Source organism: Syngnathus acus, chromosome 2, assembly GCF_901709675.1.
Source record: "Syngnathus acus chromosome 2, fSynAcu1.2, whole genome shotgun sequence".
NCBI lineage: Eukaryota > Metazoa > Chordata > Actinopteri > Syngnathiformes > Syngnathidae > Syngnathus > Syngnathus acus.
In genome coordinates this window covers 538,978-556,717 of record NC_051088.1, presented here as the reverse complement: position 1 = coordinate 556,717, position 17,740 = coordinate 538,978, and the positions used below count along the sequence as shown (strand labels likewise).

Sequence of the window (17,740 nt, the reverse complement as noted above, 5' to 3'; positions counted from 1 at the left end):
CAGACCAGGAGGCAACTGCTTGGCTTAGGGACTTTGCATTCTCTAAATAAATGAACTGAGCACAAATAGTGCATGAATATGAATATTTCATAGTTACAGGCAAGATAACTGGTTAAAGTGTATCGTTAGTAAAAAGAAATGAAGGAACTTTTACACCGGGAGTTAAGGGTACATGTAAATTAACAAATATGGATAAATATGGATAATGGTACCATCTATGTTATATTGGTTACTTGTAATTCAGATTTGTAATTTGCTGTTTTAGTATGTGTGTGTGTGTGTGGGGGGGGGGGGGGTAGTGAAGTGATGCTTGAAACTGCAAACTCCCATTTAAGGGTACATGTTAATTGTTCAGAATAAAAAGGTATTAGATTCATATTGGGCACTTTAACTTCACTGCAAATCCAGGAAAATGTTCAATCATAGCATACAAAGAAACAAATCCGACCACCCAAACCCTCTTCTACAACGACTTACTCTTTGATAGTGATGGAAGTGGGGATCTCAGTCCAAAGTCGAGCAAACTTGACAGGTGTGACTAATTCCTGCGGATCTCGATCCACGTGAGCGTGCAGCATCAGTCGACAGAAGGATGCTCGCAGATCAAATGGTAGCGTCTCATCCATCATGCACAGGAAGATGAGCTCCACATCCAGCTGCTTGGAGATTTCGTCAATGGCCAGGTACTGGCGGTCCAAACACATTCTGGCAAATAGCTTCAGCTGGTACCTGAGCAGATGGCACGCCACATTTTGAAAGTGAGAATGTCAACCTTCATTCCAAAATCCATATGCCATACCATCAAACCGTATAGTAAAATAAAGTGCTTGCATCCTCTCCACTGGTTGACCAGCTGCAGAGGAAGCAATCAAAGTTGTTCTGTTTTCCCCAACGTCGTAAAACGCCCCCTGCTCTGGTTTGACCAGAGGCCGGGGGTTCACCAAACCTGTCCACTCTCACCCCCACACTGTTTTCTCTCAATAAATATGCCCTTGCAAGAGGTCCAAGTCAGACTGCCTTCACGCATCACTGTACCTCACAGTGTCCAGATGGCTTTCTCCGCCAGCAGGCGTAAAATGGCCAAACTGTCTCACGTGTGGTTCTTGCAAAGAGGTTAGAGTCAGCAACACTCTAACATTTTGGTGCCGTGACCCGGATTCCAACATACCCGCTGCTGACGAACGGAGGACGACGTGCTGCATACCGTCGACGGGCCAGAGTCCATTTAGCAGGACCTGGTAAAGAAAGACCTCGGAAGACAAATCTTCGCTGGGCCAGCATCTTAGGTCTGCCTTCGTCTGACAACAGTGGATTGACGGGATCCGGAAGTGCAACGAACCAAGAGACAAGTAAGTTAACGGCCGATGTGAGGTGAAAGCGCTAATGTGAAATGTTTAAGTGAAAAGTGCAGAAGATACGGCTTGGGTTCAAGTCCCAGTGGAAGGAACAGGTTAAGAAAAACAGAGCTTTTTCGTTAATCGAAGAAGGGCGTAGATTCTTCTTTGTCTGTTTTTCCAAGCCATGAGATACGGCTTTGGTTTGTCCGAGCCATGAGGACGGCTTTGGTTTGTCCGAACTAAGAGATACAGCTTGGGTTAGAGTCCCAGTGGAAGGAACGGGCAAAGAAACACAGAGCTTCTTTTTTTTAATCAAAGAAGAGCGTACATTTTTCTTTGTCTGTTTTTCCGAGCCAAGAAACTGCTTGTGTTCGAGTCCCAGTGGAAGTAACAGGCTAAGAAAACCAGAGCTTCTTTTTCTTAATCGAAGAAGGGCTTAGATTCTTTTTTGTCCATTTTTCCAAGCTGTTTGGGAGGGTTTTACACCAGTCCTGAATAGGCCTGAAAGAAAGAAAAAAGCGCTACAGTTTGTGTGGTTGAGAGTGTGACTGGTCGGATAAATTGACTAAAAAGCAATTTTAGCAATAATCCACGGCAATAAATCAAGCTAGTAATTTGTTGAAAGGTCAATTTAAACCTGCATTGAGGATCCTCAAAGAAAAAAAGGAAAACAAATGTAAAAACCTAAAATACTAAATTAAGATGGGAAATGAAAACTGTAAATCTCCAAATAAAGGAGCTCTTGACGGAGATGAGAAGTACATGACGAGTAGATTTCTTAATTGTATGCGATATATGCCGAAGTGGAAGAAAAAGTATGGAGTAGAAGGAAAGTTGAAAGTTGAAATGTGGAAGAAGTGGTAGAAGTTTTGGAGGAGAGTGTGGCTAGGAAGAAAAGGGGCTGAGAAAGGACAGAAAAGAGAGAGAATTCAAATGTGCAAGAAAGTATTTGAGTGTCACAGGAGATAAGAGAACAAAAACAAGAGACAAAACATAGAAAGATGAAAAATGATGAGGCCGCAAGTATATTTGTCAGACCGAAAGACAATGATGCCACAGTGCGCAGGTTCACTGTTCCAGCCGCAGCTCAAGGCTGCAGAGCAGCAAGAGGAGCTTTAATAATAACTAGAATTTGCAATTCCTGAAGAAATTACGTGTGAAGGTGAAGAAGTTGAATAAATATTTAAGGAATGTTGCAGAATGATGTTGAAACGAGTTGAATCGGTTGAAAAATGTAGAAATGAGAAGGGAAAAAGGAAATATTGGAGAATTGGGTGTGAATTTCAAAATAAAAGATGAAGTTTTTGGTAAGTGGGAAGTTGTGGAATAGGTAGAAAATGATGAACAGTTGAAAGTTGGAATGGGTTGAATCGGTTGAAAAATGTAGAAATGAGAAAGGAAAAAGGAATTGGGTGTGAATTTCAAAATAAAAGATGTGAAGTTTTTGGTAAGTGGGAAGTTGTGGAATAGGTAGAAAAATGATCAACAGTTGAAAGTTGGAATGGGTTGAATCGGTTGAAAAATGTAGAAATGAGAAGGGAAAAAGGAATTGGGTGTGAATTTCAAAATAAAAGATGTGAAGTTTTTGGTAAGTGGGAAGTTGTGGAATAGGTAGAAAAATGATTAACAGTTGAAAGTTGGAATGGGTTGAATCGGTTGAAAAATGTAGAAATGAGATGGGGAAAAGGAGTTGGGTGTGAATTTCAAAATAAAAGATGTGAAGTTTTTGGGAAGTTGTGGAATAGGTAGAAAAATGATGAACAGTTGAAAGTTGGAATGGGTTGAATCGGTTGAAAAATGTAGAAATGAGAAGGGAAAAAGGAAATATTGGTGAATTGGGTGTGAATTTCAAAATAAAAGATGAAAACGTGAAAATTTTGAATTTGGCAAGTTTGGGAATGTCCCCAATGTGATTTGAATGTGTTGAATTATGTGAATTTCAAACTGGAACAACGTAAATGTGAAATGTTGAATCTGCCATTAAGAATGAATGGGGAAAAAATTGCCGGAAATTTGTGAATTTTGTGAAAACGGAAAATATTTGGAAGGAAAAAAATGTAATCACCCATGTCATGAATATTTGGAATAAGTGAAAAGTGGAACGGAGTGAATCGGTTGAAGTATGTGGAAGTAGTTAATCAGCGAAAAAGTGAGCGGAAGATGTAGAATAATAATAAAGTACAGGAATAACAATAGTGTGAAGGTCTTCACCTTCACACTAATAATAATAGATCGGTTTTATATAGTGCTTTTCTAAATACTCAAAGCCGCTTTGCATAGAAAATTCACGCATAATCGCGCACATACATACGCACACACACACACGCACACACACACACACACACACACGTGCACGCACACACACACACACGATGAGTTAGGTGTGATAAGCAGAGTTGAAGAGGTGGGTCTTGAGATGGTGTTTGAAGTAGTGCAGGGAGTCAGCATTACGAATGGTCAGGCGGAGAGAGTTCCAGAGAGTGGGGGCAGAAATGGCAAAGGCTCTATCCCCAATGGTCCGGTATTTGGTCGAGGTAGTGGGGGTGAGTAGGTTGGCGTCAGCAGAGCGGAGTCGGCGGGTGGGGGTATAGCGATGCAGGAGTTCAGACAGGTAGTGGGGGGGCAAGGTTGTTTAGGGCCTTGTATGTGGTGAAAAGGATCTTGAAATGTATGCGCTGTTTTATGGGAAGCCAGTGAAGATGACGGAGGACAGGGGTGATGTGCTGTCTGCTGGGTGAGTGGATGAGCAGTCGGGCAGCAGAGTTTTGAACATATTGCAGTTTGTGAAGGACAGTTGAGGGGAGACCATACAGGATGCTATTGCAGTAGTCCAGTCTGGAGGTGATAAATGCATGAATTAATGTCTCTGCTGCAGGGGTGGAAAGAAAGTGTCTAAGGCGTGCAATGTTTCGTAGATGAAAGAAGGATGTTTTTGTAACGTGGTTGATATGTGGTTTGAAGGAGAGTGTAGGGTCTATATAAATTCCAAGATTTTTGACTAGGGGGAGGGAGTGACAGAGTGGCCGTCAATGCAGAGTGTGAAGTTTGGTAGGTGGGGAGGCTGGATTTAGGACCGAAGATGATGATCTCCGTTTTGTTACCGTTTAGTTTGAGAAAGTTTTGAGTCATCCAGTCTTTCTATTTGGATGACGTCATGATGGCGCCGCGGATGGCCGCCACGGTGAGTCGCTCTCTGTAACTTTGTCTTATTTTGTGTGTTTTCTGTGTCCTCTGCTGTCCATCCCAGATCACTTTTACCAGAGAAGCGCTGTTAAACATCGGACAGTCCTCTCCTGGTATTTTCTCTCCTGTTCTCTCTGATCCAGACTGTTTGACGGAGATTTTAGCCGGAGCGGCGGTGCTATAAGAGCTAGCACGTCGAAGAAGACGCGGCAAACGCGCCGGAGCCCTCGTAAAGCTGAGGCAGAGAGGGTTCTGGTCTGCCCTACCATCAATTCATCTGACGAATGTCCGCTCCCTGGCAAACAAGATGGACGAACTCCTGCTCCTCACTTCAAGGAACACGGACTTCAGCAGATCCGCCGCGCTGTGCTTCGTTGAAACATGTCAGGACTCGTCCCGGGTTGCTCTATTAAGTAGGTTGTCATGGTTTCTGTTCGCGTCGCCCCTCCCCTCCTGTGTTACCTCACAATCATTGTAATCTCAGTCACCTGCCTCTTGTTACCCGTCTTGTATTTAAGTCCTGTCTGTGTGTCACTCCCTGTCTGATCATTGTCAATGTCACTCTGTCTTTTTGTTTCACGTCTCTGTTCAGTTTCTGTTGTTGGTTTTGTTAGTGAGTCATGTCAGTTTACCGAGTCTGTTAGTTTGTGTTCGGCAATAAACCCTGGTCCAAGCTACACTTGGTCGCCCTGCTCCATTTCCACTCCGATCCGTGGCAGAATGATCCGACCATCACAGCGACCAGCGCTTAGACCTTCCTCCATCAGCTCCCGCTGCGACGCCCGATCCACGTCCGGCGTCCGAGCATGTTCCAGCGCCATGGGCTTCGCTGCCGCCATTGGACCTTGCTCCAGCGACGCCGGACTCGCGGCCGCCATCGAAGTTCCTCCCGGTGCCATCGGCTCCGCGACCGTCATCGGACTTCGCTGCCGCGACGCCGGACCCGCGGCCGCCATCGGTGTGCCTCCCGGCGCCATCAGACTCGCGGCCGCCACCGGGCTCCACCCCAGCGTTGCAGGACCCGCGGGCGTCGCCAGATTCCAAGCCAGCTGCGCCGGACCCGCGATCGTCCCTGGCCCCACTCCCACTGCTGCGGCGCGTGGTAGCTCTTGCTGCTGCCACAGCTCCGCCTTCCGAATGCCGCTGATCGCGGTCTGGACTTTCAAATGCCGCCGATTGCGGCGCTGACTTTCGTATGCTGCCGATTGCGGTTCTGTTTCCCCGAGTTGCCGCCGTTTGCGGTTCTGTCTCCGAGTTTCCGCCGAGTGCGGTTCTGTGCCCGAATAGCTGCCGATTGCGGTTCTGTTTCCCCGAGTTGCCGCCGATTGCGGTTCTGTTTCCCCGGGTTGCCGCCGATTGCAGTTCTGTCCCCGAGTGGCCGCCGATTGCAGTTCTGTCCCCGAATAGCCGCCGATTGCGGTTCTGTTTCCCCGAGTTGCCGCCGATTGCGGTTCTGTTTCCCCGAGTTGCCGCCGAGAGCGGTTCAGTCTTTATCACAGACCAGTGGGGTCGTCTGGACTGGTGCGCTTCCCCCCCGCCCCCCCGCGTGCCCCGTGGGGGGTTGTTTTTTGGGACGTTGGGAGCCGTCCCTTGTGGGGGGGGTTCTGTCAGGACTTGTACCGGGTTGCTCTATTATGTAGGTTGTCATGGTTTCTGTTCGCGTCGCCCCTCCCCTCCTGTGTTACCTCACAATCATTGTAATCTCAGTCACCTGCCTCTTGTTACCCGTCTTGTATTTAAGTCCTGTCTGTGTGTCACTCCCTGTCGGATCATTGTCAATGTCACTCTGTCTTTTTGTTTCACGTCTCTGTTCAAAGTCAAAGTCTGCTTTATTGTCAATTTCTTCACATGCCAAGACACACAAAGAAATCAAAATAACGTTCCCACTATCCCACGGTGACAAGACATAGTACACAATATACACACAAGTAAACAACACAAAAAAATAAAAACAAGAAGGCACAAACAATGAATACATAAGAGTGGTGAATAAATAATAATGTGTATGTGAGCACATTGCAAGGATGACATAGAAGCATACAATCATTTATTAGCCTGAATTTTTCTCTCTTCTCGGGGGTATTTTTAGGGTGAAGAATAAAGTGACATTTATATTTGTTATAAAGGCTACAAAAAGCAAAAATAAAACAGTGGTTTTGATTTTCTATGTGTTTTCCACAGAGTAATAGGGCAAAAGGGCAAAACTGAGTCTCAGAAGTAAGATGGCGGCGCGTGCACACGCAGCGGCCTCTCTCTGTCCCGAACGGTGTTTTGTTTTGTCGTTTATTGTGGGTTTGTCCGACAGTTTTGTGTGTTCGTCTCGTCGTACTGAGTCGTGCTACAAGTACAGCGGGCTGGTTCTGCTCGACATCGGCGAGAGCGAGTTTTGTGGCGTTCTGGACTTTGAAGCGGGGACATTAAAGGCGCTCGGTCTGCTCCGTCCTGTGGCGTCGCCGGACTCGCTTGCTATTCCTCCCCCGGTTGGGGAGCGTCGGAAGCGGTGTGCGGGGAGGCTGAAGAGGGTGCGTCCAGGCCAGGCTGGCGGCCGACCCAGCTTGCCCGGCCGTGCCTTCCATTCTTCTGGCGAATGTTCGGTTGCTGGACATCAACATGGTTTACATTCGCCTGCTGAGATCTACGAACTGGACAGAGCGTAACTGCTGTGTGCTCGTGTTCACTGGGACTTGGTTGACCGTCATCGTTCCGGACTCTGCTGTGCATCTGGAGCGGCTAGCGTGCTATCGGGCGGACCGGGCCATTGTACGAGGGGGAAAGTCGCGAGGAGGTGGGATGTGCGTCTACATCCGTGACGGATGGTGCCGGGACTCTGTGGTGGTATGCGAGCACTGCTCGCCACTGGCGGAGTTTGTGATCTCCAGGCTGTTAGGGTCCTGAACTCTCTCCCCCCTTCTGCGTGGCGTCCTGTACTTTTGCGCTTTGTTCTGACTGTCTGCTGGGCACTCTTGCTCTGTATTGCTCCTCTTATTTACTGTGTTTGTTTATTTATTATTTATTCATCACTCTTATTCTTCATTGTTTGTGCCTTCTTGTTTTTATTTTGCGTTGTTTACTTGTATGTTTATCGTGTACTGTGTCTCGTCACCGTGGGATAGGGGAAACGTAATTTCAATTTCTTTGTGTGTCTTGGCATGAAGAGATTGACAATAAAGCTGACTTTGACTTTGAAAAGGTGTGACTTTTGGGATCATCCGGCACATATTTGCTTTTACATTGATTCCTATGGGAAACAATTGTTCTACTTACAAAAGGTTCTACACAAACCTGATTGCGGAACCAATTGAGTTCATAAGTAGAGGTACCACTGTATTGAGTCAGCTTTATATTTTATTTAACTGTTTTTGATTTGCATTTTTTAATAATGCACCTGACCTTTCATTTATGAAGCCCACTTAACCAATAGAAATGTGTATTTCAAATCTTCTCTTGGTGACATATATATGAGAGAGAGAGACAGAGAAAGCGTGATATATATATATATATATATATATATACATACATATATATATAGATATATGTACATAAGTACATACATATATATATACACATGTATATATACATACAGGACTGTCTCAGAAAATTAGAATATTGTGATAAAGTTCTTAATTTTCTGTAATGCAATTAAAAAAACAAAAATGTCATACATTCTGGATTCATTACAAATCAACTGAAATGTTGCAGGTGTCAGGCTTCGGGGTGGAGGAATGGAGCAAGGACGACCAAATGCAGCTTGGACCAGGGTTTATTGCAGGAACTCAAGAGACAGACCCGGCAAACTGACGTGACTAAACAACGAAACCAATAGGACTGATCGCCAAAACGTGAAACAAAAGACAGGAACCAAACAAACCGCGTGACAGTGAGACATGCATTGTCCACATCTCATACAATGCTCCGACGGCGAGTGACACGCAAACAGAACTTAAATACGACACAGGTAACGAGAGGCAGGTGCGTGTGATTACACTAATCAAGGGCACACAGGAAGGGAGGGGCGAGCACACAGACATAGAAACGACGACAACCTATACACATCACAAAACTGGGGATGAGACATGACAGAACCCCCCCACAAGGGACGGCCTCCGACGTCCCAAAAACCCAACCCCCCACGGCGGCACGCGGGGGGGCGGGGGGTCAGCGCACTAGTCCAGACAACCCTAATTGTTTTCGGAACAGCTTGACCCGCGCACGGCGGCGACTGGGGAAACAACCGCACTCGGGCGGCGACTTGGGGCACAGAACCGCACTCGGGCGGCGACTTGGGGAACCGAATCGCACCGCACTCGGGCGGCGACTTGGGGAACCGAATCGCACCGCACTCGGGCGGCGACTTGGGGCACAGAACCGCACTCGGGCGGCGAGTTGGGGCACAGAACCGCAATCGGCGGCAACTCGGGGAAACAGAACCGCAACTCGGGGAAACAGAACCGCAATCGGCGGCAACTCGGGGAAACAGAACCGCAATCGGCGGCAACTCGGGGAAACAGAACCGCAATCGGCGGCAACTCGGGGAAACAGAACCGCAATCGGCGGCAACTTGGGGAAACAGAACCGCAAACGGCGGCAACTCAGGGACAGAACCGCGCTCGGCGGAAACTCGGAAAGTCAGAGCCGCAATCGGCGGCAGGCTGAAGTCCGGACCGCAATCAGCGGCAATTGGAAGGCGGAGCTGTACGCAGCGGCAAGAGTCACCACGCGCTGCAGCAGTAGGGGTGGGGCCATGGACGATCGCGGGTCCGGCGCAGCTGGCTTGAATCTGGCGACCGCGAGTCTGATGACGCCGGGAGGCACTCCGATGGCGGCCGCGAGTCTGATGACGTCGGGAGGCACTTAGATGGCGGCCGCGTATCCGGCGTCGCGGCAGCGAAGTCCGATCGCGACAGCGGAGCCGGTCGCACCGGGAGGAACTCTGATGGCGGCCGCGAAGCCCATGGCGCTGGAACCTGCTCGGACGACGGACGTCGATCGGACGTCGCGGACGGGAGCTGATGGCGGAAGGTCCAAGCGCTGGTCGCTGTGATGGTCGGAGCATTCTGTCAGGCTTCGGGGTGGAGGAATGGAGCAGGGACGACCAAATGCAGCTTGGACCAGGGTTTATTGCAGGAACTCAAGAGACAGACCCGGCAAACTGACGTGACTAAACAACGAAACCAATAGGACTGATCGCCAAAACGTGAAACAAAAGACAGGAACCAAACAAACCGCGTGACAGTGAGACATGCATTGTCCACATCTCATACAATGCTCCGACGGCGAGTGACACGCAAACAGAACTTAAATACGACACAGGTAACGAGAGGCAGGTGCGTGTGATTACACTAATCAAGGGCACACAGGAAGGGAGGGGCGAGCACACAGACACAGAAACGACGACAACCTATACACATCACAAAACTGGGGATGAGACATGACAGCAAGCCTTTTATTATTTTAATATTGCTGATTATGGCATACAGCTTAAGAAAACTCAAAAATCCTATCTAAAAAAATTTGAATATTTCCTCAGACCAAGTAACAAAAAAAGATTTATAACAGCAAAACAAAATCAAACATTTGAAAATGTCCATTAATGCACTCAGTACTTGGTTCGGAATCCTTTTGCACGGATTACTGCATCAATGCGGCGTGGCATGGAGGCAATCAGCCTGTGGCATTGCTGAGGTGTTATGGATGCCCAGGATGCTTCAATAGCGGCCTTTAGCTCATTTGCATTGTTGGGTCTGGTGTCTTTCAGCTTTTTCTTCACAATACCCCACAACTTCTCTATGGGCTTAAGGTCAGGGGAATTGGCAGGCCAATCGAGGACAGTAATGCCATGGTCAGTACACCATTTACTGGTGGTTTTGGCACTGTGGGCAGGTGCCAGATCATGCTGGAAAATGAAATCATCATCTCCATAGAGCTTTTCAGCAGACGGAAGCATGTAGTGCTCCAAAATCTTTTGGTACACAGCTGCATTTACTCTGGACTGGAAACACAGTGGACCAACACCAGCAGCTGACATGGCTCCCCAAACTATCGCTGACTGTGGGAACTTCTCACTGGATTTAAAGCAACTTGGAATTTGCTCCTCTCCAGCTTCTGGCGGCTTGACTTTCAGATGAAATAAAAACTTGCTTTCGTCTGAAAAGAGGACTTTGGACCACTCTGCAACTGTCCAGTGCTTCTTTTCCATAGCCCAAGTCAGACGCTTCTTCCGTTGTCTTGAGTTCAGAAGTGGCTTGACCATGGGAATACGGCTATTGTAGCCCATTTCCCAGACACGTCTGTGAACAGTGGCTTTTGATACTTGGACTCCAGCTTCAGTCCACTGTGTTTGAAGCTCCCCCAAATTCTGAAAGCGACTCTTCTTCACAATGCTGTTAAGGCTGCGGTCATCTCTCTTGGTTGTGCAGTGTTTCTTGCCACATTTCCCCCTTCCAACAGACTTTTTGTGAATGTGCTTTGAAACTGCACTCTGTGAACAGCTTGCTCTTTGAGAAATTTCGTTTTGTGTCTTACCCTCCTGATGAAGGGTGTCAATGTTGGTCCTCTGGACAGCAGTCAGATCAGCAGTCTTCCCCATACTTTGATTTAGTTTACTGAACCAAGCTGAGTGTTTTTCAAGGCTCAAGAAACCCTTGCAGGTGTTTCGAGTTAATTAGACGATTCAAGTGATTAGTTGAATACCCTACTTAGTAGTATACTTTTTCGAGATATTCTAATATTTTGAGATAGGAAATTTGACTTTTCTTAAGCTGTATGCCATAATCTGCAATATTAAAATAATAAAAAGCTTGCAATATTTCAGTTGATTAGCAATGATTCCAGAATGTATGACATTGCATTACAGAAAATATATATATATGTGTGTGTATATATACAGTGCCTTGCGAAAGTATTCGGCCCTCTTGAACCTTTCAACATTTCGCGACATTTCAGGCTTCAAACATAAAGATATAAAAGTTTAATTTTTTTGTCAAGAATCAACAACAAGTGGGACACAATCGTGAAATGGAACAAAATTTATTGGATAATTTAAACTTTTTTAACAAATAAAAAACTGAAAAGTGGGGCGTGCAATATTATTCGGCCCCCTTGCGCTAATACTTTGTAGCGCCACTTTTTGCTGCAATTACAGCTGCAAGTCACTTGGGGTATGTCTCTATCAGTTTTGCACATCGAGAGACTGGAATTCTTGCCCATTCTCCCTTGCAAAACAGCTCGAGCTCAGTGAGGTTGGATGGAGAGCGTTTGTGAACAGCAGTCTTCAGCTCTTATGGCTTGAAGATGGCGCCGCGGTAGTGGCGACACGTTTGCAGCAGCTCCGTCGACTCGTCTGTATATTGTCTCGTTTTATATGGTTTTTTTGGACTATTTTTTCTTTTTTCGCAGTCCTGTGTTTTTTTTTTTTACCGGGCAGAAACATGTTTGCAAAAACAGTGAGGCTGGCCCTTTTATTTTTCCTATTTTTCACCTGGTTCATCACCCAAGCAACCACCGAAGCAGGGAGTAAACGCTCCATTGTTTACACCCGTGGTCAGCTGTTAGCCCTCTGTAGCCAAGGGAAGCTAACCGGCTACAAGCCCGATGTTTCCCCCGAGCTGAAGAGGAGGAAAAGAGGACAACGCTCGGGTGTTATGTGCCGGAAAAAGAAACGCCGCTTCAAGCCCACACTCCCCACCATCATCACCGGGAATGTGAGATCCATCTGTAATAAGATGGATGAGCTAACGGCGCTGGCACGGCACCAACGGGAATACCGGGAATGTAGCATGCTGCTGTTCACGGAGACCTGGCTAACGGAGCAAACACCGGACTCTGCCGTCGCTCTGGACGGGTTTAACCTGATAAGGGCAGACAGGACACGAGAGAGCGGTAAGAGGAAAGGAGGGGGGCTTGCTGTGTTTGTGAACGATAGATGGTGTAACCCTGGGCACATCACTATCAAAGAGCAACTCTGCAGCGCGAACATTGAGCTGCTAGCCGTTAGCATGAGGCCACACTACCTGCCGCGGGAACTCTCGCACGTTATCGCGATAACTGCGTACGTTCCTCCTAATGCTAATGCCGACGCAGCCCGCGATGTCCTGCACAGCAATGTAAGCAGGCTGCAAACACAGCATCCACATGCCCTCCTCCTTATTACCGGGGACTTCAATCATGCCTCTCCTTCATCCACACTTCCAACTTTAAGCCAATATGTCACCTGCAGCACCAGAGGAAATAAAACACTGGACCTTTTTTATGCCAACCTTAAGGAGGCATATACATCATCCCCCCTCCCCCCCCTTGGAAGATCTGATCACGATCTGATCTACCTTCTCCCCCTGTATCAGCCTCTGGTGCACAGGCAACCAGCAGTCACCCACACCAGACAGATCTGGTCTGAAGAATCTCTGGAGACTCTTCAGGACTGTTTTGAGACCACGGTGTTCTGTGAGGACTACGGGGACGACATCGACGGTCTCACCAGCTGTGTCACAGACTACATTAACTTTTGTGTAGACTCCACCATACCCACCAAAACAGTCAGGGTTTTTGCAAACAGCAAACCTTGGATCACCCCTGAGATTAAAGACCTGCTCAGGGAAAAAAGGAGGGTCTTTAAATCAGGAGACAGGGACCTGCTGAAGACGGTGCAGAGGGACCTGAAGAAGAAGATCAGGGAGGGGAAGAGCAACTACAGGAGGAGGATGGAAGACCAACTGCAGCGGGACGACGTCAGCGGGGTCTGGAGGAGCCTGAACACCATCTCAGGACGTAGCAACTCCAGACCTGCGCTGGACAGGGATCAGGAGTGGGTGAATGACCTGAACCGGTTCTTCAACCGGTTTGAACAACCATCCACTCCTCCCCCCACCCACCCAGCCCTCATGGAGACATCATGGGTCCTGGACTTCCTCACAAACAGACCGCAGTTTGTGAGGACAGGAGGCCGTGTGTCTGACACGGTGGTCTGCAGCACAGGAGCTCCACAGGGGACCGTCCTGGCCCCCCTCCTCTTCACCATCTACACAGCTGACTTCACCCACCACACATCAACCTGCCACCTCCAGAAGTTCTCGGACGACTCCGCCATCGTCGGTCTCATTAACAACGGAGACGAGACGGAGTACCGAGAACTGAATCACAGATTCGTGGACTGGTGCCGGCGGAACCGCCTCCAGATTAATTCTGGAAAAACAAAGGAGCTGGTGGTGGACTTCCGCCGGCGCAAAGTCCCCCCCTCGCCGGTGAAAATCCAGGGAACGGACATAGAGATTGTGGACTCTTACAAGTTCCTGGGTGTTCACCTGAACAATAAACTGGACTGGACTGTTAACACTCAGGCCCTATACAAGAAGGGCCAAAGCAGACTCCACCTGCTGCGCAGACTGAGGTCCTTCGGAGTGAGGGACGGCCTCCTGAGGACCTTCTACGACTCTGTGGTGGCGTCCGCCATTTTTTATGGGGTGGTCTGCTGGAGCAGCGGCATCACTGCAGCGGAGAGGAAGAGGCTGGACAAGGTGGTGAAGAAAGCCGGCTCTGTCCTGGGCTGCAGTCTGGACCGGGTGGAGGTGGTGGGGGAGAGGAGGATGGTGGCTAAGCTGTCCTCCATCATGGACAATGTCTTCCACCCCCTTCATGAGACTGTCAGAGCCCTGGAGAGTTCCATCAGTGACCGGCTTCGTCACCCACGATGCACCACCAAGAGGCATCGCAGGTCCTTCCTCCCTGCTGCCATCAGACTGTACAACCAGACTGTAGCTAACGGACAAAATAACATGCAATAACGTGCAATAACCATATGTGCAATCATACTATGTGCAATATCTGTCTACCTCACACTCTTTTTACCTGCTTTTTTTGCACAGTTTTTTTTTCTTCCTTTGCACTATTTTTTTATCTAATATTTTTTTTATCTCCACTGTATATTGTGTATTGTGTATTTTGTATATACTGTCCATATTTTTTGATTATATATACCTTCTACTTTTTTAAATCTTTTACCCCCTTCCCCGCATGCGTGTGTGTGTGTATATGTTAAGTGTACTGCTGCTAACATAGGAGTTTCCCCATTGAGGGAATAATAAAGGATTATCTTATTTTATCTTATCTTATCTTTCCACAGATTAATAAACAATAATACAGATGATAAATCTCCGTCCCAGTCTCAGGTCTTTTGCAGACTCCAACAGGTTTTCTTCCAGAATGGTCCTGTATTTGGCTCCATCCATCTTCCCATCAATTTTAGCCATCTTCCCTGTCCCTGCTGAAGAAAAGCAGGCCCAAACCATGATGCTGCCACCACCATGTTTGACAGTGGGGATGGTGTGTTCAGGGTGATGAGCTGTGTTGCTTTTACGCCAAACATATCGTTTTGCATTGTGGCCAAAAAGTTCGATTTTGGTTTCATCTGACCAGAGCACCTTCTTCCACGTGTTTGGTGTGTCTCCCAGGTGGCTTGTGGCAAACTTTAAACAAGACTTTTTATGGATATCTTTGAGAAATGGCTTTCTTCTTGCCACTCTTCCATAAAGGCCAGATTTGTGCAGTGCACGACTGATTGTTGTCCTATGGACAGACTCTCCCACCTCAGCTGTAGTTATCTGCAGTTCATCCAGAGTGATCATGGGCCTCTTGGCTGCATCTCTGATCAGTCTTCTCCTTGTTTGAGATGAAAGTTTGGAGGGACGGCCGGGTCTTGGTAGATTTGCAGTGGTCTGATACTCCTTCCATTTCAATATAATTGCTTGCACAGTGCTCCTTGAGATGTTTGAAGCTTGGGAAATCTTTTTGTATCCAAATTCGGCTTTAAACTTCTCCACAACAGTATCTCGGACCTGCCTGGTGTGTTCCTTTGTCTTCATGGTTCTCTCTGCGCTTCAAACAGAACCCTGAGACTATCAAAGAGCAGGTGCATTTATACGGAGACTTGATTACACACAGGTCCATTCTATTTATCATCATCAGTCATTTAGGACAACATTGGATCATTCAGAGATCCTCACTGAACTTCTGGAGTGAGTTTGCTGCACTGAAAGTAAAGGGGCCGAATAATATTGCACGCCCCACTTTTCAGTTTTTTATTTGTTAAAAAAGTTTCAATTATCCAATAAATTTCGTTCCACTTCACGATTGTGTCCCACTTGTTGTTGATTCTTGACAAAAAATTAAAATTGTATACCTTTATGTATGAAGCCTGAAATGTGGTGAAATGTTGAAAGGTTCAAGGGGGCCGAATACTTTCGCAAGGCACTGTATATATACATATATATACTATATATATATATATATACCGTATTTTCCGCCCTAAAAGGCGCACCTAAAAACCTAAAATTTTCTCAAAAGCCGACAGTGCGCCTTATGGTCCAGTGCGCCTTATATATGGATCAATTGATGAATTTGGTGATCCATACTGGTTGTACACAGTGCTCTGCCAAAATGTTTCAGTACGTTTTAGTACGACTAGTAAATTACAAGGTCGCATCGCTTCCCAACATTACGGCAACTGTAGTCAGGGGGCGTCACCGAATACCTGTTGTACCCGCGAGGCTATTTCATTTAAAAATAGGCTGCTCCGTTAATGTTTCGAGTAAATTTACGGATTGATATGGAAGGGAAACTTAGGTAAGCAGTACCAATGTGTTAGATCGAACTTTAGTCAGTTCCGATCATTTTATAGGAGATCGTTTGAGAAACGCGATTGTTTACACTTTGCTGAGGCTCATGGGAGAATGCGAGCTGAGGCTCATGGGATTTTGCGGATGGCTAATGCTATGACGATAGCTGCTATACGTACCAGGCTATTTCATGTCAAAATAGGCTGCTCTGTTAATGTTTCGAGTAAATCTACGGATCGATATGGAAGGGAAACATAGGTAAGTAGTACCAATGCGTTAGAGCGAACTTTAATCAGTTCCGATCATTTTATAGGAGATCGTTTGAGAAACGCGATTGTTTACACTTTGCTGAGGCTCATGGGAGATTGCGAGCTGAGGCTCATGGGACTTTGCGGATGGCTAATGCTATAACGATAGCTGCTATACGTACCAGGCTATTTCATGTCAAAATAGGCTGCTCTGTTAATGTTTCGAGTAAATCTACGGATCGATATGGAAGGGAAACATAGGTAAGTAGTACCAATGCGTTAGATCGAACTTTAGTCAGTTCCGATCATTTCATAGGAGATCGTTGGAGAAACGCGATTGTTTACACTTTGCTGAGGCTCATGGGAGATTGCGAGCTGAGGCTCATGGGACTTTGCGGATGGCTAATGCTATAACGATAGCTGCTATACGTACCAGGCTATTTCATGTCAAAATAGGCTGCTCTGTTAATGTTTCGAGTAAATCTACGGATCGATATGGAAGGGAAACATAGGTAAGTAGTACCAATGCGTTAGATCGAACTTTAGTCAGTTCCGATCATTTTATAGGAGATCGTTTGAGAAACGCGATTGTTTACACTTTGCTGAGGCTCATGGGAGATTGCGAGCTGAGGCTCGTGGGACTTTGCGGATGGCTAATGCTATAACGATAGCTGCTATACGTACCAGGCTATTTCATGTCAAAATAGGCTGCTCTGTTAATGTTTCGAGTAAATCTACGGATCGATATGGAAGGGAAACATAGGTAAGTAGTACCAATGCGTTAGATCGAACTTTAGTCAGTTCCGATCATTTTATAGGAGATCGTTTGAGAAACGCGATTGTTTACACTTTGCTGAGGCTCATGGGAGATTGCGAGCTGAGGCTCGTGGGACTTTGCGGATGGCTAATGCTATAACGATAGCTGCTATACGTACCAGGCTATTTCATGTCAAAATAGGCTGCTCTGTTAATGTTTCGAGTAAATCTACGGATCGATATGGAAGGGAAACATAGGTAAGTAGTACCAATGCGTTAGATCGAACTTTAGTCAGTTCCGATCATTTTATAGGAGATCGTTTGAGAAACGCGATTGTTTACACTTTGCTGAGGCTCATGGGAGATTGCGAGCTGAGGCTCGTGGGACTTTGCGGATGGCTAATGCTATAACGATAGCTGCTATACGTACCAGGCTATTTCATGTCAAAATAGGCTGCTCTGTTAATGTTTCGAGTAAATCTACGGATCGATATGGAAGGGAAACATAGGTAAGTAGTACCAATGCGTTAGATCGAACTTTAGTCAGTTCCGATCATTTTATAGGAGATCGTTTGAGAAACGCGATTGTTTACACTTTGCTGAGGCTCAT

The 17,740-nt window shown here is 46.7% G+C and overlaps 1 protein-coding gene and 2 long non-coding RNA genes across 7 annotated transcripts in view; 2 read left to right on the top strand and 1 right to left on the bottom strand.

Annotated features, from left to right (window-relative positions):
- The window catches only part of itpr3 (inositol 1,4,5-trisphosphate receptor, type 3), a 312,780-nt gene that overhangs the window by 246,956 nt on the left and 48,084 nt on the right, over positions 1–17,740 (bottom strand). For 4 of the 5 annotated variants that reach the window (XM_037245884.1, XM_037245880.1, XM_037245881.1 and 1 more), the window contains exon 6: positions 478–729. The exons of the other annotated variant lie outside the window; for it this stretch is intronic. In XM_037245884.1, coding sequence (XP_037101779.1) covers positions 478–729 — 252 coding nt within the window. The remainder of the gene's footprint in view (positions 1–477; positions 730–17,740) is intronic. 5 annotated transcript variants of the gene reach the window in all.
- Positions 740–3,947, top strand: LOC119119524. Its single transcript, XR_005097319.1, has 3 exons — positions 740–1,001; positions 3,775–3,777; positions 3,937–3,947. It is a non-coding gene; the product is annotated as an uncharacterized LOC119119524 (long non-coding RNA).
- On the top strand, positions 1,410–1,840 carry LOC119119529. Its single transcript, XR_005097324.1, has 2 exons — positions 1,410–1,450; positions 1,732–1,840. It is a non-coding gene; the product is annotated as an uncharacterized LOC119119529 (long non-coding RNA).